Genomic DNA, 22862 nt, shown 5'->3' on the forward strand with positions numbered 1-22862 from the left:
GTTCTCAATCTTAGTAGGTGGAGAGCAAATATCTGGCCTTGGTACAAGGCACCTATGTGCATGTGGTCCATTGGTAAGATATGTGAGGATTTAAAAGTTGTTCTTGCCGTTGAGCTCCCAACCTTGCTGTGTTCTCAAGGAACTCGGTGCTGAAACTGTGGGAGACATACAACAGACAACATAACTGCAGGTATTTAAATTCCAACTTTAAAAGTGTTTTATATAATCAAAAGGAAAAATGTAGAGGACCATTTGACTTCAAGCATTAAACAAAGTGTTATTCTAGTGAAAGAGGAAGAAGTTTTGGGGAACTATTACTTAACAGTACATTTTGAAATAGAAGGAAGGCTTTATTTCAGAGAAGAAAATGAAGGTTGAAAGGTTTTAAAAAATTAGTAATATGTAATTTAACATCAACTAAAGACAAACATATTGTCTATTAACGTTAGAGGATAAAAGTTACAACACAATTATCAGCACTTGCAATGTGATTTAAAAGAGGTTTTGTGCCCCAAATGGTGACATGTGAGTTCCATATATCAAGGGGCACATAGAAGGTCACATAAAGACAAAACTCTAATTAAATGATTCATTTTCTCATCTAAGACCCATCAAATAGATAAATCTGAAACATCTTTGGACATAGACTAATTTTTGAACCTCAATGAGCACTCTGGGTTCTTGGACAAGGAGGGAGAAAAAATTGCTCTTTGCTTAGGATCAAGATTGCTCAAGAAGACTGGCAAGGGGGAGGGGGAGGAGGAGGGAAAGGAGGCACTTGCCCCAAGTCCCTTGTTCACCTACTACTTTTGATTCTGTAGAGGCCTCCTAGTATGTTCAGTAGTGATTGCACACTGACACTACTGATAGATTCTATGTTTCGATCTCAAAGGTTTTGGCCCTTTCATTCTCTGTCAGTGTGTTTCTACCCCACATGAAGGCTGGGTACGACTTGCCTCTATCAGCAGCCTCTTCGGGGACTAGTTAAGCTCAGTCATCCCTCGTGGCTCCTGGGAAAACTACAAGAACAGAAGCATTAGCAAGCATTCCTGTGTGTGTGTTGGTAGTACAGCCCAAATCTTGCAAGGACCTTCTAATTGTAGTAGTCCCTCTCCCACATAAACCCTGTGTTGCGGGCAGGGTGGGTGGGAGGGGATGGAACCCTGTGGCAGTAACCAAGCTGCTAAATTGCTTAGCTGGTTTTAATTGAAGTGTGAGAAGGAGGTTTTAAGGCAGGTAGACAACATCCTGTTGTTCCGGTGCTCCTTTCTCTTTTTTGCACATCTGGCTAAACCGGGAGTCAGGTTTACTGACTCCTGCCTGGTAGCAGCAGCAGCAGCAGCAGCAGCAGCAGCAGCAGCAGTGGTAGCAGCAGCAGCGGAGGCGGCGGCGGCCACATCTTTCTCCTGGTCCACACCTTGGCCTGTCCAAGAGTCCATCAGGCCATGGACGCAATGCCTGTGTATCATGGCAAAATCAGCCGGGAGACAGGGGAGAAGCTACTGCTTGCCACTGGTCTGGACGGCAGCTATTTGCTGAGGGACAGTGAGAGTGTCCCAGGCGTGTACTGCCTGTGTGTACTGTAAGTACATTGTTGCAGCTGGGCCAGGGGCTTGCGGAGGGTGGGCACAGGCAGTGGGCATGGGTGGTGGGGGCAGGCAATGCACAGGTGGCAGGAGCTTGTCCCAGCCTCCACTGCCCACCTGATGGTCTGGTCTCATGGGCTACCTCAGATGCAGCCCAGGTCCATGGTGGACCATGATTTGGCTTATGCCCCTCGCTGGGGATTTTGCTTCCTGGGCCTCCCGATCATCAGAAAGGCCTCCCCAGGACCTTTTGGAGTACATGTACAGAAAACCTTTTTGAGTGGGGAAACGCAGCCTGGAATTTACCTTTGGTCAGAGCAAGACCCAGGATCCAGACTTCAATTCTGACCTCTAGTAGAGGCCAGTGAGTTGGAGCCCTGGGATGGTGGGCTGGCCAGATTTGGGGCCAGAAGCTCCTGAGAAGAGGAAAGGCTTCTTTCCAACTCTCTTTGAATGAATTTGGAGGTGTCATCCCAAAGGAAGACCATCAAATTCAGGGAGAGAAAGCAGGCTCAGAAACTAAATTTATTACTTGAAGAATGCAATACCAGTTAGGTAAGACCCTGAGAGGGGGGATGTTTGTGAGTAAAACTGCCTCTCTGAACCTGCTTAGTTAGCTCCCTTTAGAAGAGATGTGTGGGGGGCAGGATTCCTTCTTGATGAAAGCGAGGACAGACAATAGTTGTGAAGGACACGGAGGGAAAACACCCTTGTTATGAATCAGCTGTGCCCTTCACTTAGGCGTGTCTTTGTCTAACGCCCCATTTTGATTCAGACACAACTTCATCTTTGCTTCAGGGCTCCAGAGTCACGTAGATTTGAGACCTAATCCTGTGCTAGTCCAGTGCTAGGTTTGTGACTTCAGCAAGTTAACCTCTCAGTCCCTCAGTTTTCTTATCCATAAAATAGGTATGTCATACTACCTATATCATAGAATTGTGAGGATTAAATGACATAATGCAAGTTAAAAATTTAGAACTGCACCTGAGACATAGTAAATACTCTGTGAAGGTAACCTATTATTATTATTTTATTATTTTTGCAGTCAATTTCTCTCAGTTCTCATGGGACATGTCTAAGGAAGTATGTAGCTGAATTACTTTTTGTTAGCAGTATAAAAACACCCATGAAAACACCAGCTCTGCACAGTAGGTTCTAGACAGAAACAAAATGAAGGAAAATGCTTGGTAGTATTTTCAGTACCTAATGATACACTGCAAGGTTTTAAAGTACCTATGGGCCAGTGAAAAAAGATTATACTGATGCTGGTAACAGAGGATTTTCATTGTTTGTTTATTTATTATTTTTTAAATGGCCGAGCCATGTTTGTGGCAACTCTCAGGCCATGCTACATGCATTTATTGTAAAGGCTTCAAGTGAAATACACGGAAGCTATTCAAGCTCTTGGGCTCAGATCTTTATGTTTTGCTTATATTATTGTTTTCCCAAGTGGAAACTGGGGAAGGTCAATGAAAACCAAGTAGTATTCTTATGTGGTGTTCTTATCAAAAGAAGATTGAAGAGGGAGTGGACCAACAAAAGGGCTTCTTTAGTGAAGCTGACATAATGGGTCTCTTAACCTAGAGGGTAAAAAAAAAAAAAGCTTGGGCAGGCAAAGGGAGAGCAGGGGACAGTGTATGCTGCAAGATTTGCTTAAAGCTTCAACCACACTTGCCTCTTCTGTTGTTTCTCAAGTTTGCCAATCATGCTCCCCACTTGGGGTCTTTGCACTTTTTGCTCCTTCTGCCTCTCGACTACCTGATCTAATATAAGTGCCCTCTCCTGTCCCTGTTATACTGTATCTCTTCATCTTTCTTCAAGGGGCTTTAAACTATCTGACATTTACTTGTTTATTTATTGCTGGGCTCTCCTGGTAAAATGTAAACTCCATGAGGGTAGCGACATTGTCTCCTGCACCAGGAACACAGCCTGGAATGTAAAAGGCATTATGAGGCACTCAGTATGTATTTTTGCATTAATGAATGAACTGTCAAAGCAAATACTGTTCTTTACTGCAAACCGCTATGGACTGATATGAGGAGGCCCGCGTGTGGAACACTGGAGAAGTCACTTAACTGTTCTGGGTCTTGCTTTCAATATCTGTAAAACAAAAACAGTAATGTTTTCCCAGCCTTCTGCATAAAATTGCTGTTTGTAAAATATGCAAGAGACAAGGACAAATTTACCCTTTTGCCCATGTAGGCCAGGATCACTTAAGCAAATAATTTAGGCAAGTGGGAAATTCTTAAACATTTGTTTTCACCCAAAGTGAATCTTGTATAAGTGCAGTTTTTATGACTCTTAGTTTTCCATGCAAACCTCCTTATGAAGTAGCAGAAAAGGGTAGGCAAATTGGGAGTTCCCCTCACATCTTTTGATGGGCAGACTGGGGCCTCCAAGTCTTAGAGGGCAGCTGCCAGGCTGAGCTGCTGAGGGAAGGCACAAGGATACATTATCTTTTATGACACTTTCTGAAATTTTTTGAGACAAGGGTCCCTTTTGATCAATATAAAACTTTCATTTCCCCATTTTGGCACTATGCTGTAGTAACAAAATGACATTTCATTTTGACATAAACCATGGACTCATCTTAAACTAAAACGTGTGTGCTTATGATGTGCAAAAGAAATAACAATGTAAATGGTGTCATATGCACACGAACAAGGAGGGATAGCTAACAAATGTTCAGTGATTGTGCAGTTCTCAGAATAGTTTCTCATTCTATCTTTTGTTCACTTCCATTGTCCAAGAAGGTTCGGTTGAGATTTAGTTACTGTATTTTTCCTTTTAACTGAATTTATTGGGGTGACACTGGTTATACAGGTTTTGGGTGTGCAATTCTACATCATCTGTATATTGTATTGTGTGCTCACCACCCCAAGTCAAGTCTCCGTCCATCACCAGTTATGTCCCCTGTACCCTCGCCAACTTCCTAGTCTATATTTTTTGTAGGAATAGCACCTTGTGAGTGCTTTTGAACTGTAAACTATGCTTTAAAACTCTTTTCCCCAGTTCCAAAGCCCTGGTCATGGCCATCAGATATGTTCTTTTGCCCTGTTCAGTTTTGGAATCTCATAAAGTACTAAAGAAGTTGTCTATTCATAAGATTGCTCACCCATATTTAAAGTGAAAAGTTGTTCTTCTAACTATTTTCAATAAATAAATTCTAGATTTTTGTATAGTAAGCTCATTAAAAATCCTTCCTAATATCTAATCATATTATAGAAAATTTGAAACATGTAGATAATGGAAATGAGGGGAAAACCATCTGTAGTTTTATAACCTAAAGACAATTATTATTGAAAATGAAGTGTGTTTTCATCTATATCTTAATTTAAAATTGTTTTGTAAACACATATGTGCTCTTACAATATTGTATTCTGATGAGTTTTCCACTTTGCATGAAAAAACTCCATTTGTATATAATATTATTATGAATAATTTTCGAACATTATTTTTAATGGTTGCATGATAGTCCAGCCAGTGCATGTACTATATTTTCCTTAACCAGTCATCTATTTTAGACATTCAAGTAATTCCATTTTTTCAATGATAAATTCCATTATGATTCATATTTCAGTCCATAAAGTTTTCCTTGCATTTGTGATTACTTCTTTATAATATGTTTTAAAGATGTATAATTTCTAAGTCAGAAAACATGAATAGCTTAGGATTCTTGATGTATATATGATCACCAAATATTTTTTCCTAAATGAGTCTTCCAATTCATGTATATGCTCACCGGTAATTCTCAAGAGTGTCCATTTCATTGCACCCTTCCTGCTTTTGGGAATTCCTTAAAAAAATTTCTCCTTGAAATTTGGTATCTCACTATTTCATATTTCTTTGATTAGTGATACAGTGTCTTTTATATGCTTGGTAAGCTGTTGTGGTTTTTTTGTTCGTAAACTGGCTCTTTGTATACTTTGCCCATTGAGCCATTTGGATATTAGTATTTTTCTAAACACTTTATGGGTTTTTATACACTAATCCTTGGTCTGTTGAAAGTATCTTTTCTTAGTTAGTTTTTTTTTTTTTCATTAGGTTTCTTTGACAGACCAAAAATATTAACATTTATAGTGGTCAAATCCGTCACTCATTTTCTTTGTGTTTGATTTCTTTGTTTGATTCTCAGCCTAGAAAGCTTTTTGTCCTCCAAAGGTGTCATAAAACTTTACTTCAGTTTTTGTTTTAAATTTATGGTTTGATTAGTTTATATTTAACTCTTTAATTTCATTTAGAATTTTATTTTAATGTGGAGAAAAGATCTAATTTGATTTTGTTTTGAAATAGCTAATGATTGTCCCAATATAATTTTTAAATAGACCTTCAATTCCACATTGATTTATTCGCCTCCTTTACCATATATTACATTTTTACATGTAACAGTTATTGTTTTGCAGCAATCTGTGGCTCAATTGATCTATTCTTGTATTACCAGCATTATAATATTGAGGGGACAGAAAAATATTTTTTTTCTACCATTGTAAATTCTTCTGCTTGGACTAATAATCAAATCAACATGAGACTGATTAACAGGATAAAATGACCACATTTATGATGCATATGTACATACAGGGATTCCATAAGAACAGGAGGCCCAAGGGCACATTGGACCGTTGAGTATTATATCCCTCAATAGAGCGAGGCTGGAGTCTGGGATTTCAAGGGGAAAGCAGGCAATTCATAGGTAGAGGGGAAAGAGCAAACCTGTGGTGAACAGTTTCTTGCTGAGTCACCCAGAGCAGTGGGACCCCGAGGGGAATCTCACAGACAGATGCTGCTTGGATTCTCCTGCCTGACACACTTAGTTCATATGTGCTAAGGTGAACATGACAAGGTTCCCTTCCCCAAGCAGGTTTTTCTATCTGCATTCCTTTAGGCATGTAAGGGAGAAGTTAAAGAAAACTTCGTGAATATTTTGGGTTTTATTTTTAGCTGTGAATGATCTGTATGTCAGGATGGCACTTTTTGGGGAAACTTGTTTGGGCCCCTACCATATCATAATATTTTAATGCATTTAAAAATATTTGCTATTCTTATCTGTTGGTTCTTTAAGATGAAATATAAAATAGTTTTGCTAAATTAAAAGAGTTCCATTGGGATTACATTAAACTCAATAAATTAAGGAGGAATTGTCATCTTTAAAGAATTTAGTCTTCCCATTCCCAAACCTGACATACCTCCCGATTTATTAATTTTTTATTTACATCCATTAACAAAGTTTTGTGGTTTTCTTCCCATAGGTCTTGCACATGTTTGTTAAGTTTATTTCTAGTTATCATGTGTATGAATGTATTGATTTTTCTGTTTCTATCGTAAGTGGAATCTTTTCCCACTATATTTTCTGTTGCATAGGAAAACTATTGACTCTATGTGTTTTTCGTGTATTCCTCTAGTATACAAAATACTCTTATTAATGCAAACAGTTGTTATTTTATTTTATTCTTTTGGTTTTTAAGATATAACAAGTTTCTTTTCACTAGGTGCGTATGAGCTCTCACATTTCTTTCCTTCTCCGCCGCAATGTAGATAGCCATTGGGGAAAGTCCTAAATGCCCACTGGGATAGTTTGATGGCAAAAAGAGAAAAACTAGTTTAAAGTATTTAAAATACTTAGTTTGAAGAAATAGTATATTTCTGTAATTAGCATCCTTCTGTACATATCTGACTTTGTTTTCTACTTATCTGATGAGCGATTTGAAAGAAGAAATTCTGTTATAGTCTTTAGCATCAAGGACACATAATGAAGTCATTTGACATATATATTCTTAGATAAAAAGATAATTATCTTTTTGTCCTTGAAGATGTAAAGGATGACTAGGAATAAAGGGAATAAAGTGCCTATCAAACAATTTAACTACAGAAATGGGGGAGGGAGAGGTGACAAAATAAAATTTCAACTTATCAGTTATAACAAACAGAGAGGAACAGTGTGGCAAAAAAACTTGAAAGAATGAGAAATTATAATTTTTTAAAGTTTTTGAATACAATTGTATATGTGATTTGGTGTCAATATGACAATTATTTTGGATTATCTGAGTACAATGATTAATGGCAGAGCAAGTCTGAAGGCTAGCTTAGGATGAAATTTGCAACATATAGACCACTAAATGGACAATTCACAGGCCCGTAAATGAAGTGCTGAGTCTGATTGACATTGTAAAATTGATGTTGCAGTACATTTAGCTTAAGGAAGGTAGAGGTCTGGGTTGACCTCTTTGAGATCTCCCCTCTTGGCCTCTTCCCTTCAGTCCCCTTCTTCCTTCACCTCAGTGTACGCCTCCAGCCTAAAGGCCAAGCAGACTTCCTCCGTTTCTGGAACTGTGTTTTGGATTCACCTTAAGACCAGTTTGTTCATTCATCCTCCCTGACATAAGATAGAGTCCAGATCTGCAGCCAGATTCTTTGGGTATGCATCCAACTGTGGCCTTTAAGTAGCTGTTTTACCTTAGGCAAGTTACTTAAACTTACTGTGTCTCGGGATTCTTATCTGTGAAAAGGGGGGTGGTATTTACCTCATAGGGTTGTTTATGAGGGTTATTGCATGAGTTAATATTTGTAAAGTTAACATGTAGCAGATATTTCTCACTATAAATAATTGTAATACAAAGTTATACCACCACAGGAGCACATAAATAAAATGTTATGTGGCAGTTCAGGAGAAGAAGAGATTATATTTATTGTCATGATTTGTCAAAACTGGTATTATGTAGTTTTCCCATCAGACTTGAAGCTGAATGCCTTTTGACAGTTCTGAAAATTCAAATTCACTCTTAAAGAATGGAGATTAGGCCATAGGAAATCAAGAAACTTCTCGAATCAGATATGGTATCAATAATGATGGCTTTGCATCAGAGACCGTTTCTCTGGATATACAAGTTCTAAAATATTTGTTAAAAATTCATCACATTATAATTGTGCCTTAAACTTTGCACATAGCATTAGTTTACGTAGACAAAGACAGCATGGACATGAGCTTGCTCTGTTTGCAGTGTCATGAAGAAGTCAGACATAGCTAACCTTTTTCTTTTCAGTAGTGCTTGAAGTGGTATAAAGAAGGAATTGATGTGGTTTTTTTCTGTTCTACATCAAAATCTGTCCCCAACACTGACCCTTTGAGAAAATAAGAAATAAGTTACATTGCTTTCTTCTCGTCCATTTCTAACCAAGACACGTTTTTAAGAGTTGGGGACCACTTTTGAGGAGAAAAAAGGCAAATTTTAATATCAGCAGGGACTGAATCAACATATGCTTTGTAATCATTAAAGTATAAAATATTACTTAAAAAATTAACGGCAACAACAAAAAAACTCTACTGTTTTCCACCGATTATTCATTTCCAAGATTTTTTTCATGATAAAGTTTAAATTCCAGCCTTATTAACAAGTCTGATAAAGGGTTTGATAGGTGAAGAAAATTATGGTTACACTACATTCTTGGTTTGTTTGTATTAATGGAAGGAGTCATGGGAAAGATAATCCTGAAAAAATTACAATATTTTTAAAAAATGAATAATATTTTTTCTGATTTCTGACTTGCATAGGCTAGATTTTTAAAGCTCCAAGTGGTAAGTTTGCTTTTTCTTTAAAAAATGTTATTAGTCACTTATGTAACTTATAGGGAAAATTGATGCACAGAGACACATTTATATTAGTTTAAATTTACTGCTAGTTTATATGCATACAGGAGCAGACAGTTTTGAACAGTTGTAATCACAGTGTCATCTCCTGGTGTCCACTTTTTTCACATATTATCATTTTATATCAACATAGGCCATGTGCTTAAAGTTGTTTCAAAAATACAGGGCTGTAATTCCTTTGAATTTTACTATAATTTTGAGCCATTCTTTCTACTACCATTTCCTATTCTGAGTAACATTTCTTATTTAGGAATACTTAGGTGAATTGCATTTGTTTCACTATTAAAATAGAACTACCATGAAAATCTTTGTCAAATTGCTTTTGTCTTTTGATTCCTTGGAGTGTATGAAGATACGCAAGGCTATTAGGTCAAATATATGCATAATTGTATAGCTCTTGTTACTAATTTGCTAATTTTTTTGCTATAACAGTGATTTTTCACTGGACAGGGAGAGAGTATGCATAGTTTGAGAAAAACCACATTCAATACTTTAGTTGAACTTTGTATTATAAACTTATTGTTTCATAATAAAAGCTACAGGAAACAAAACAAATCTTGTTGGGGCAGCAGGAGTAAATGCTTCAGAAACACTGCTTTATGAACTGAAACAATTGAAAAAGCCTCAGCTTATATTTAAATAAAGTTGCATTCTTAAATCATAGACTGAGGACTTTGGGGGAGATGACACAGAAGTGTCCTGGGTGAATGACAAGAGCCAGGATGACTTTGGAGAAATTTCCATGAATATTCCCAATGAGGTGTGGGTATTCTCTTTGCATTTTAGTCACTTTAATATTCTTAGAGGTCCACTGGAAATCTTGTTTGATTTTTTGATTGTTAAGTTACAGTTGTCCCCATTTTCCTACCCACCATTGCTCTCCCTGCCCTGTCCAACCCCTGCTCCCAAAGACAATCCCCACCCCATTGTTCATTACCATGGGTCCTTTGTACATGTTCCTTGACTTGACCTTCCCCCCCACCATTATTGCCCTCTTTCCTCCTCTCTTGTCACTGTCAGTTTGTTCTTTATTTCCATGGCTCTGGTTCTATTTTGCTTGCTTGTTTGTTTTGTTGATTAGGTTCCACTTATAGATGAGATCATATGGTATTTGTCTTTCACCACCTGGCTTACTTCAGTGAGCATAATGCTCTCCAGTTCCATCCATCCTGTCTCGAAGGGTAGGAGTTTCTTCTTTCTTTCTGCTGCATAGTATTCTATTGTGTAGATGTACCACTGTTTTTTGATCCACTCATGTACTCATGGGCACTGAGGTTGCTTCCAGCACTTGGCTATTGTAAATTGTGCTGCTATGAACATTGGGTGCATAGGTTCTTTTGAATTGGTGTTTCAGGATTCTTGGGGTATAATCCCCACAGTGGAATTGCTCAATCAAAAGGCAGTTCCATTTTTGGTTTTCTGAGGAGATTCCATAGTGTTTTCCACAGTTGCTGTACCAATCTGCATTCCCCAATACAATGTACTAGGGCTCCCTTTTCTTCACACTGGAAATCTTGTTAAAATGCAGATTCTAATCCAGCAGTTCTGGGGGAGGGCCTGGGTTCCGCATTTTCAACAAGCACCTAAATGATACCAATGGTGTTACCCTGGGAACGTAATTGAAGTCTCACTGTTTTAGGTCTCTTCTGTCCATGCCATATGGTAGCTGGAGTTGATTATAGGAGATCGCTCCTTGGTCAGTTACTTCAGCAAGTTGAAAGTGGAATAGATGAACTGCTGGTTTATCTAAAGGGTGAAAGAATTTTGCTCATTCAGAAATTTGAGGCGTTGGGGAGTAGGAAATTGTTAATATTAGATGGGTTAATCACAAGAAATTTTATGTGTCACCCACACCAGGTTGTTCAGAGACTGAAGGAGGTAAGGACTTTTGAAGTGGTACTCAAGTTCCTGCTGCTTAACTGAAAGTGAGATAAGATCAGATTCGTTAGGAAACAATTTTCAAAACAGACTCATTTATTTTGACTAAATGAGGCTGAATGATAGTAGGGAGATATGTTCATTGTATTTTGAAGCAACCCACTGTTTTAGAAAGTGGAAAACCAGTTACTTAGAATTTTGCTTTCATTTTTGCTGAGATTTTAAACAATACCTTTCCTCATCACCTTTAATGGTACTGAATTATTGCCATTAATCACTTCCCAGAGAGAAAATAGAACTAAGGACCTATTTCTCTGCTTATATCTCCATTTTGCAGTGTAACTTCAAGGAAGTCATTTCAAGCCTTACGTTTGAGTTCCCATGGTGAAAAATGGAAATCAAAGCTCTTGCCTTGTTCCCTGTAGAGTGCTTACTGAAATCAGTGGGCTTTGAGGTAGATTTCAATTACTTAGAAAAACAAAGGACTTTAACAATGTAATATTTTATATTTATTTAGCATACTCTACAGAGGCATATGTCAACGTATTTTATATATGATCTAAATGTTCTGACAAACCTCTGTAACAAAAATGAAACATTTCTTGTAATCACACCAGCAATTCAATTGATCTTTTTGGGGAGGAGGAGGGTTTACAAATAGTATGAACCTGATTAGAGTGGGATTCTTTTGTCCTGTAGGTAATTGGTACTGATGGATATTGATTAAACATATAGCAATTTAATCCACATATTTAAAGACTTAGTTTTAAAGGTGGTTAATGGTAAATGAGGTCAGTTACTTAAGGATGACCTTCTGTTTAGAATGCTTTAGAATCATCTGTTCTTTTAGGTTTAGGCACATTTATTTTTATCTCAATTCAGCATGTATTCTAACCAAAAATCTGTATTGGCCCAAATTTGTGCCTAAGAATAACGATCACAAAATGTCTTAAAACTCTGTTGATCCTGAATCTGATTCATAATTTGAAATAATTCAGCATAAAGTTTACTTGTATATGAAGTAAAATCTATTAGGCAAATTAAGTCCATGTATCAAGAGCTGGGACTATACTATGAGTTAAACAGACCTGATTGAAATCCTTCTTTGCTGCTTGATCTCTACTGTGGCTTTGGTTACTTAACTTCTCAAGGTCTAGTTCCCTCATCTGTAAAATGAATTTCACAATATGAAGCTCATAAGACTGTTGTGGGGTCCAAAAGAGATAATACATGTACTATGAATTAAATCATGTTCCCGTCAAATTCATATGTCGAAGCCATAACTCCAGATGTGACTGTGTTTGGAGATAGGGACTTTAGTAAGCAATTAATATTAAATGAGGTCATATGGGTGGGGCCCTAATCCAAGAATATGTGTGGTCTTATAATAAGAAGTGGAAGACAGATCTCTCTCCACGCACATACATGAAGAAGAGGCCATGTGAGCACAGAGCAGGAAGATGACTGCCTACAAGCCAGAAGAGGCCTTAGAATAAAACCTATATTGCTGGCACCTTGATCTTGCACTTCCAGCCTCCAGAACTTTGAGAAAATAAATTTCTTTTGTTTAAGTCACTTTGCTATGGCAGCCTGAGCAGACTAATACAGATTTTGGAATCAAGAAGTACAGTGCTGCTGTAACAACCCCCTAAAAATGTGGAAGTGGCTTTGGAACTGGGCAATTGGTAGAGGCTAGAGGAGTTTGGAGGTGCACACTAAGAAAAGCCTACATTGCTGTGAACAGAATGTTGGTGGAACTGTAAATGTTAAAGTTTCTTCTGATGAGGTCTCAGGTAGAAATAAGGAACATGTTATTGAAAACTGGAGGAAAGGACATCCTTGTTATAAATGGCAAAGAACTTAGCCGAGTTGTGTTCTCATGTTTTGTGGGAGGTAGAACTTGTAAATTGGATATTTAGCAGGAGAAATTTCTAAGTGAAGTGTTGAAGGAGTGGGTGCCTTGGTTCCTCCTCACTGCTTATAGTAAAATGCGAAGGCAGACAGATGAATTCAGGAAAGAATTGATAAACAAAAAGAAACCAGAAGTTAAAGATTTGGAAAATTCTCAGCATACCCTTATGGCAAAAAATAAAGAAGCTCCTTCTGGAGAGAACACCAAGGGTGCGGCCAGATAATCACTCCTTAAGGAGATTACCCATGACATTAACTACCATCTCAACAGAAGCCGGGAAGGGACTTTGGGGCAATGCCTCAGAGACACTGTCAGTTTGGACCACAAGGAGTAGGTAGGGCAGGACAATAGGGCAATTTGACTGCAGACATGCTTTATCTTTCAAGAAAAGGGAAGAATGGCCCTGACTGCAATTCAGAGATCATCAGGGATACCACTCCTGCCACAGGCCCAGGGGGGTGAGTCTGTTCCAAGATAGGTTTTAAAGGTGGGATCAGAACCTAACTGAGCTGAGTGGGCAGGGCCAACCCCCGGAGCTATGGGGGTGACAGTGCCGTCCTGTGTGCCTGGAGGGCAGAGTATCAACCCAAGAAGATTATTCTCAAGCATTAAGATCTCAAGCAATTGGCCTTATGAGATTTTGGACTTGCTTGGGACCTGTGACGTTTTTTCCTTCCTATTTCTCTGTATTAGAATAGGGATCTCTATCTTATGCCTCTTCCATCATTACATTTTGAAAGCACAAAACTTGTCTGGTTCCACAGGTTCACATCTGGAGAGGAATTTTGCCTCAGGATGACTCATACTCTGAGTCTCACCCAAATCTGATTAGATAAAACTTTGGACTTTAAAGTTGATGCTGGAATGAGTTAAGACTTTGCAGGCTGTTGGGACAGAAGGGATGTATTTTGCATATGAGAAGAACATGAATTTGGGGGCACCAGTGGTGGAATGCTGTGAACTGAATCATGTCCCCCACAAATTCGTATGCTGAAGCCTGACCCCCAGTGTGGATGTATTTGGAGATGAGTCTTTAGAATGTATTTAAGGTTAAATGAGGTCATAATGGTGGGGCCTTAATCCAATAAGATCGGTGGCCTTATAAGAAGAAAAAGAGACAGAGATCATTCTCTCCATACTCAAACACAAAGAGGTCTCGTGAGCACAGAGCAAGAAGGTGCTGAGTGCAAACCAAGAGAAGCCTCAGAATGAAAGCTATGTTGCTAGCACCTCGATCTTGGACTTCCAGCCTTCAAAACTGTGAGAAAATCAATTTCTTTTGTTTAAGCCACCCAGTCTATGGTATTTTTCTATGGCGGCATAAGCAAACCAATACAGCATATGAAACTCTTGGTATGTAGTAGAAATCAAATATATAGACATGCAATATGCATACACACTGAGGAGGGACAATATTTATCCCATTTGAAAGGACAAGCTGCTTTCAAGTTCTTTAGCAGGACTCCTTTTTAATTCAAATTGCTGTTATTACTAGCTTATAATATACTATAAAGTAACAGTAGTAGTAATATAGGAATATAGTATTACATTTATAATTAATATCATTATTACTATTATTTTAAGTGGGCCTCACTGTACCTTATCCCAGAGAAATGTTTTCACTTTAAGGTTCTATATGTACTTAAAAATAATCAGACTACCCTTATTTAAATCTATTTAATAATTCATGATTTTTACTAGTCACAACAGGTCTCTAGTTTCTTCCTGTTCAATTAGACATATCTTTAGAAGTCTGAGCTCCCACATTTTTTTAAAAAAGAAAACATAAAGAACGCTTACTGGAAACCGCGATTAGCTGGATATAATACACAAGCCAGTTAGATTCTCCCGGTTTTTCTTCCTATGAATTCATGGTGCCATATATGTGTGTCCCAGTATATGTAACATTTATATGTGATAGTTAAGCTCAAACCAAGAGCATCTGTTTGTTCTTTTGGAATTTTTCAGTAATGGAGTTTATTCTTTCACAGGTATCAAGGTTACATTTATACATACCGAGTGTCCCAGACAGAAACAGGTTCTTGGAGTGCTGAGGTATAGCTTTTTTATTTATTTTTACTTCTGTGGGTATCCAGGAGGTCTTTGAAATTTAGGCTGGTTTTATAAAAGAGCTGTCAAATTCTATATTCCCCAAGTATTCTTCAGATTCATATCACAAAAGCTCCAATCCAAAATTGTTCATGGATCATTAAGAAGCTTTTAAAGCCCTGGATGGTGTGGCTCAGTGGATTGAGTGCTAGCCCATGAACTGAGAGGTCTCTGGTTCGATTCCCAGTCAGGGCATGTGTCTGGGTTGTAGGCCAGGTCCCCAGTGGGGGTCTGCAAGAGGCAACAAATAGATGTACCAGTATTTTTCACACATCAATGTTTCTCTCCCTTTTTCCCTCTCTTCCCCTCTCTCTAAAAATAAATAAATAAAAATTTAAAAAGAAGGGATTAGAGAATTTTGGTGCCATTTCTGTTCAACCACCATTCTATGGAGTGGTGTCACCTTGGGGAAAAGATTTTTTTTTAAGATTTATTTTTTTATTTTATTTTATTTTATTTTATTTTATTTTATTTTATTTTTAGAGAGGGAAGGGAGGGAGAAAGAGAGAGAGAGAGAGAAACATCAGTGTGTGGTTGCTGGGGGCCGTGGCCTGCAACCCAGGCATGTACCCTGACTGGGAATTGAACCTGCGATGCTTTGGTTCACAGCCCGCACTCAATCCACGGAGCTACGCCAGCCAGGGCGGGAAAAGATTTTTTAAAAAGTTGAAAGACTGTGTCCAGCTTTTAGAAAGCATATGAAAAATACGTAAAATTTTAGAAAGCATATAAAATGTGTAAAATAATTAAAACAGCTATTATTTAGTGAATGGTACTAATATGAGTGTTGGTGCTATTGGGGATTATTTTCTAAAAGCTTATAATACCCTTGAGGAGATATGACATGAATTAAATAGCCGTGTGAGGGCCTGAACTTTGCTGTCAGGTGGATCTAGGCTCCAGATCAGGTCCACTGTCCTCCCTGATAGGTCTGTGACCTTGGGCAGGTTACCTAACCAGTTTCTTCATTTGTAGAATGAGCCTAAAACTAGTTCCGTATTTATAAGGCTCATTTTTAAGATTAAGTGAGATAATACATGTAAAGAAAGCTCTGAGGCACAGGACCTAGAACACAGTAAGCCCTCAAAAATGTGAACTTGCCCACATTGACAGTGATGAATATACACATCAATATCATTGTGTATAATCAAGTGCTACCTTATTTACTGTAGGAGTTCAAAGAAAGGATGGTTTTTCAAGTATTAGGGTAAGCAGGGCTGCTCTGTGTGTGGAAGCAGGACTCCTAGATGAGCCACATGGGAAGAATGTAGAGAGATGGACTAGAAATAGAGGGAACATTGCAGTGGTTTTTAAGCTATGCTCTGCAAAATCGTAATATTCTTCTACCTGGGTATATTGGGTTTGCCTGGAGGTTTGCAGAGGCAGAGAAGGACCTATACAGATATGCTTTTGGGTCTTTAGTTTGTCTTTAATCTGAGCAGTTCTCTTTTATTTTGCTTATCAACTAGAGCTCTGAGTAAGATTTCATTTAAAAAATGGGTTCTGATGGCTTTGAAAACAGTTGAAAGTCACTGTACCATTGCAAGAAGTGCCTGTGGAATGAATATATTTCCATGTGTGAGTGTAGTCCATTGTATATTACCAACATAGAGGTCTCTACAACTGAAACTTTTGACCTCAAATGCCTTCTCTGATATCTGACTCTTTAAAACAGCCTATTTTTATAATGAGAGTGCTTTGTTATGAGTTGTTTGAAAACAGAAATGCTACTATCAACCTCTATTAATAACTCAATAACTATGTGTTTAAGAAACTCTAAATCCTAGATTTAAAACAAATTGAAATAGCTCTAACTTTTACCAATTTATCAGTACACCAGAAAGCACAAATTGTAGATTACAAATGTTTTGACCTGCTGAGATGAATTGGGGCAAGTTTCCGAACACACTGTTGCTTTATATCAGGATAATTAATATTGTAGTACTAATTAGAGGAAAAGTAGTGCCATTTCTAAATAAAACTGTTTATACTTGTTTATTTAAAAAAAATTCTCTGCATTACTACAGAGACGATTAACTAAGAAATTCAATTTCACTTAGTATGAAGAAGAGTTGTATATGATATCTACACATATATTTGTATATAATTTAACCCAAAATAGCTCTTCTCACTAGAGAAGTAGCCTTCAGTTGCTGACCAATACTCTTTATGGAAAGGATCTTAAATGATTAGGGATTAGCTAATTTTGCCTTCAGGCTTGTTTTCTTTCATTTCAAGTATAGCATCATATGCCGATTGTTATATGCTTGTGATCATGTTAAGGAAGAGAGGACTTATTGAACATTAATACTGTCTCATGCAATTGTCTGTTTTGACCCTGTTTATATAATAATGTAATTCTCTGCACCAAGAGAGCAGAAGATTGGCATGTTTTCTCCAAAGGGAAAACAGCTTTAAAAAGAACTCTTTAAATTTATTTTTGCAATGCACATTGCGTTTCTTCTGTCTGTTAAATTTGCTTTCTCAGTTGTGTTTTTTGCTAAGGTGGATATTAAACTAGTGTGTATTCCCAGAGCTCATATCACCTGCCTGGAAGAAACTTCTCTAGAGCATATTGAAGACCAGCTGTGATCCAACACATGTTTCCATGGATAACTAAGAGATAGCAAATAGGCAATGTGAAAATTTATACAATAGCTGAGTTCAGCGACAGGATGGGAGTTGTCAGTGTTGCAAATCTTGTGGTAAATGTATTTTCAAAAGTGGGCAAGTGAAAGGTATTTAAGTTGCTTGTGGAACAATGCTGTAGTTCCACACTGCAGGAAAAATCATGGCGGTAGCGCGTTCCAGCCTCTGTGCAAAGATTGTGCAAAAAATCTAGATAAGTGTGAGATTTGTTTCAAAGAGTGGGACAAAATAGAACCCTGGATCCACTGAATTATGAAAGACAGATATTTACTTGAATTTCTAGTTTTCGATAGGCTTTTACATTTTATCATTGCCTAGTGTATTAATTTTTCTCATGTGACTCAGAGTCAAATTTTGCTCTATTGTTAATTCAGAGAATTCTACACAGTCACCTATCATTTATTATGTGCATCGCCAGCAGTACTCGTGATGACTATACTAACCTTCCCGCCTGCTAACTTTAGTGCCTTTGGGCTTTTCTGGATGTTTGATCATGAGTACACCAGTAGATGGTAAATAATTTTACTTACGAACCTAAGCAAAGTACTACAAATGAGATCAGCCATTTGCCAATGAAGCATTCACCCCAAATTGAAATTGTTTTTGTACATCCAATGCTGTTATTCCTCTCTGTTAGTGTGGATAATCAGGTGTTAACTGCTTGTAAGTCCCCATAAAAAAGTTGCTTTTGTTGATAAATCGTTTTACAAGCCACAAGAACAGCTAAGAAGATGTGTGGTTTGAAATCTTTCCACCCTGGGGAGTGTATAGTTCCTCTTATGACTGATGATTCTAACTTCACTACAGTCTATTTGGTTAAGTCTTGATCTGAGGCAAGAGGCTAGGTCCTAGGATCTCGAGGCAGTTCTGTCTCTGGTCATCTGTGGGACCTTGGGCAAGCTGAATTATCTCTTTGTATTTCCATTTTTAATCTGTCAAATGGGACTAACCAAATCAGCCAATAACTGCCCACCTCTGAGGAACTAGTAGGGGCAAGAGATGGGCAAGTGCTTTAAAAATGGGGCTCTAAGGAAGCTATAAGGAGGTATTTTGTGCCTACACCCTGCCTTTGCAATTTGCAGATTTTACCTTGCAGCTGAAGAGCTGATTGGACCCCTGTAAGAATGGCCATGTTATTTTGGATAAGGTAGAGTTTTGCAAAGGTGTTTTTACCATAGGAGTGGAGCTGAGTGTGAGAATGGTCTATACTCTATGGCTACTGACTCTCCAAGCTGTGGGAGCCTATGAGTGGACACATTAATTTAAAGCTCGGAAGAACTTTGCCAGTGCTTTCAGTGAAAAGTTACTTACCCTGATGTAGGAAATGACCGAGAGTTACTACGGACAGTGTACTATCTTCAGCTTTTAGTCTGTTTGGCAGAAGTCTGTGTGCCAGCCTTCATGTTTTCTCATTAAATGCTAACAAACAGCTCCCACCTCAAAAATCTTCCAGATGGAATAGCTGAAAAACAGCTTTCTAAAAAAACTAGTGATTGTTCCATTGCTTATAGCAATACTATTTTATTTCATGTAAAATGACACTTTTGAGCTGCTGCCTAAAGCTTGGCTCATAAGCCTTTGCAGGAAATTGTTATTGATTTCAAGCTGTGTCTTTGCAAGAGAATTGATGTCAGGGAAGGAATACATTTTAATAGTCACTTGCAAATAATGATCTCTTCAAAAACAAACAAATAAATAAGGGTGACCTTATATAGTCTTTCATTTTTGTGTCATAGATGAAACTTTGTCACGGTGAGGTGTTAAATGGAGAGAGTAATTTTAGGGAGAATATGGAACTTTCCCAAGGAGGAAAAAATTTAATGTGAAGGATGAGGCTCAACATGTTGAGCGGCGAGCATATAAGGACTAACTAGCCATGCATTGTGTGTATCATAACAGTCATTTTTAATGTCCTGTGTAGCATTTTTTATTGTGTGATGATGACAGGGAGAATATGTTGTTGGTGGTGCTGTTTTTGTTGTTGTCATTGTTGTTCTTCAGGCTTTTTGTTAATGACCTGTAGAATCTGTGTTTTTCCTGTGTTTAACTGCATCTTCTAAGTTGGTGAATTCATTGTGGGTAATGGCCTGTATACCCTTAGAGGCTCGGGATGTGTGATGGGTAGCAGACAGGAAGGGCAAGGCAATGACCAAGAGGTTGTACAAACTAATACCACCCTTGGGAGGACTGAAATGACAGCTCATTAGCTCCTCTTGCAGGGAAATTCAGCCAACCAAAGTAAAGTCTTCTGGGATGTTTTTTTTTTCTTCTTTATGTTTTCAAATATTTGAACAAGTTACACAAATGTTACCTCTCTAAGCATCTCTCACACATTTTGCAGGGCTTTTCATATTATTATGACATAGGCGAATAATTTGCTTGGCCTTTTATTTTCCAGACAGCACCTGGGGTTCATAAAAGATTTTTCCGGAAAATAAAAAATCTCATTTCAGCATTTCAGAAGCCAGATCAAGGTATTGTAATACCACTGCAGTATCCAGTTGAGAAGTCCTCAGGTAGAAGTACACAAGGTACTACAGGTATGATTTACTGTTAATTTTTTACAGTTTTGTTTCAGTTGCAGTTTGACATACAGCATTACATTAGTTTCAGGTATACAACATAGTGATTCAACATGAATTAACTTACAAAGTGATTACCACAATAAATTAGTACCCATGTGACATCATACTAGCTACTACAGTATTTTTTTACTGTGTTCCCTATGCTGTACTTTGCATTCCCATAATTTCTTTTGCAACTGGAAGTGTGTACTCCTTAGTCCCTTTTGCTTTTTCCTCCTAGATCCCCACCCTACTATTAATTTTGACAGGATCTGGAAGGTCGGGTTATGAGTCAACCTGTTCATGAACATATTGTTACAGGAAGTACCATGAGAAAAATGCAATGAGAAAGTTCATGTAGCCAACACATCACATGAGAGGGGTGGGGATTATTCCCATGTTTTGATTTAAATATGCTGTATTATAAACTTTTAATAGAACTAATATGAAATAATATGGAATGTAAACTGTAATTTAAAAATAAAAAATATATAGTAAAAAAACTCCTGCAAGGATGTAAAAAATTCTATGGGCCCATAATATTTAACCTCTCTCATTTCATCTTGTCCTCCCTATCCTCTTTTGTCAATACATAAGTACCATTTCATTTCACTAATTCAGAGCCAAATGATGTGCAAGATGGGACAGCTCAGGGAGCACCTGGGTGTCCTTTACCTTTGCTTAGTAAACTATATTTTTCCCTTCGGGGGTGGGGGAGAAGCTAATGTTAGCCTGGCCCACATGATCCTGATTTCTGAATTTGTGGAGCTTGAATTAATGAAACTTTATTGTAGCAAAGGAAATGAAATTAGTTGACTTTATTATTCCACAGGCATGAATTGTTACATCTCCTGAGCAAAGCTATTTTAGTGCACAGGTCAAGCTAACGACCAAATACTAACCAATGTCTGGGGCCATTAGACACATAATTGTTTCTTCATCTTTCGAAAGGGGTTAATCATTTGTTTGGAGGAAGGAGATATGCCTGATTGCAACAATAAATATTTGTGGTGAAAGAAAATGAGTTGTTATATCCTCCCCCTCCTTTTTTTTTGGACAGGGACCCAGGCTTAAGCACAAACTGACAATTAGACTCAAATGGTAAATTAAATTAATGAATAATAGAAATGGAAATAGAACTCCAACTTACAAATTGGCTAATTGTTCTTTTCTGCTCAATATTCCATTCTTTATAACTCAATTTTAAATACTAGTTCCTTGAGCTATATCATTGCGTTGTATCTGTGTGAGCTTTATGCAATTGGAAATTTTATGATTATAAATTTGACTTAACCAGTAATTTCAATAGCTTTTAAGTTTATCTTTTCTTGATTTTTGTTATTATTTTTCTTTAGGGAGAAGAGGAGATCCTGGTGTCTTCCTGAAAGCGCCGTGAAGAAAAATAAAACACCTTGTACTTTATTTTCAATAATTTAAATATATGCTGTTTTATATATAGTAGATAATACAGTTCAGTGAGCTACAAATGCATTTCTAGTACCATCTTAGTCCTGCAATAAGAGCATCTAACATGATGTTAAAGCAGAAATGGACTTTCTGGATAATGAGGAGCTTTGAAATGAGGATTGGGAAAAAGCCATTCCACAGCTTACTTTCAGTTATTTTTATTTGCAAATGGAAAACGATTGAAAACATGATACTTTACAAAAGATTAGTGTTAATTCTTGGCTAATATAAATAAAAACAATCCTCAGTTTTTCTTAAAAGCACCATTTCTAGTGAAATATTATTTGATACCTCCTGACTTTGAAATATCTTGTTTAATTACATGGCAGGCAGCTGGTCCGTGCCCCTCCTCTTTGTCATGTGCGGTTCTGCATTTGACATTCTGCTCTCCCCCGGCTATCGTGTTGTAGGCTCCTTTGGGATTTATGAAGCTGTCCACTGTGGGCTAAAACAAGTACTAGATAAAGAGTGAACAATTTCTGTTTAATTCTGAAAGCTACCTTTTTGCCTAGTGCTCTGATGTTGGAGAGTAAAACCCACAGATCAATTCGGAGTTTAAAAACCCCATAATTTAAGATATGTCCTAAATGTTTATTACAGTTGATGCCACAGGATTTGAATTTATATTGCGAATCTGATGAAGTGGACTTGCCTTCTTTTCATTTACCTGTGCCAGCCCCAGTTGTTGCTACTTCATGTCAAACCTCATTTTGAAGGGGAAGCTTCAGCAGCTGCGGCTCCTTAGCTGAGGCAGTCTCCCCATTAGGTAGCCCTACAGACCAGTGAAAAGCTTATGGTTGTGTTAATTGTTAAGAGTCCCAAGTGACTGCAACCTAAGTGAGAGCCAAGATTTTATGCAATGGTGTGGATTTGTAGTTTCTTTTCACATTTTATGTTTCTGTGACTTGTGATTTGATTATGTCAGGTTGCTTAAGGGCTCAGAGAATTCATTCACTGAACAAACACAATAGGCACTGGGGTAGAGAAGTAAACTTTCACCTGGTCCCTGCACTCAGGCACCTCATTATCTAGCTGGACAAAAAACAGTAAAAGAC

The 22862-nt window shown here is 37.7% G+C and overlaps 1 protein-coding gene across 1 annotated transcript; it reads left to right on the plus strand.

Moving 5' to 3' along the window:
• Positions 1–1195: 1195 nt before the first annotated feature.
• On the plus strand, positions 1196–21737 carry SH2D1A (SH2 domain containing 1A). Its single transcript, XM_028522243.2, has 4 exons — positions 1196–1582; positions 15010–15073; positions 20175–20316; positions 21696–21737. The coding sequence occupies exons 1-4, from the start codon at positions 1446–1448 to the stop codon at positions 21734–21736; spliced, it is 384 nt and encodes a 127-aa protein (XP_028378044.1). The 5' UTR covers positions 1196–1445; the 3' UTR covers position 21737.
• Positions 21738–22862: the final 1125 nt, after the last annotated feature.

Source organism: Phyllostomus discolor, chromosome X, assembly GCF_004126475.2.
Source record: "Phyllostomus discolor isolate MPI-MPIP mPhyDis1 chromosome X, mPhyDis1.pri.v3, whole genome shotgun sequence".
NCBI classification, from domain to species: domain Eukaryota; kingdom Metazoa; phylum Chordata; class Mammalia; order Chiroptera; family Phyllostomidae; genus Phyllostomus; species Phyllostomus discolor.

Coding starts and splice junctions, on each gene's coding strand:
- SH2D1A (XM_028522243.2), top strand. CDS start 1,446: ATGGACGCAATGCCTGTGTATCATGGCAAAATCAGCCGGGAGACAGGG. Junction 15,074..20,174: donor CAGGTTCTTGGAGTGCTGAG/GTATAGCTTTTT, acceptor TTTATTTTCCAG/ACAGCACCTGGGGTTCATAA. Junction 20,317..21,695: donor AAGTACACAAGGTACTACAG/GTATGATTTACT, acceptor ATTTTTCTTTAG/GGAGAAGAGGAGATCCTGGT.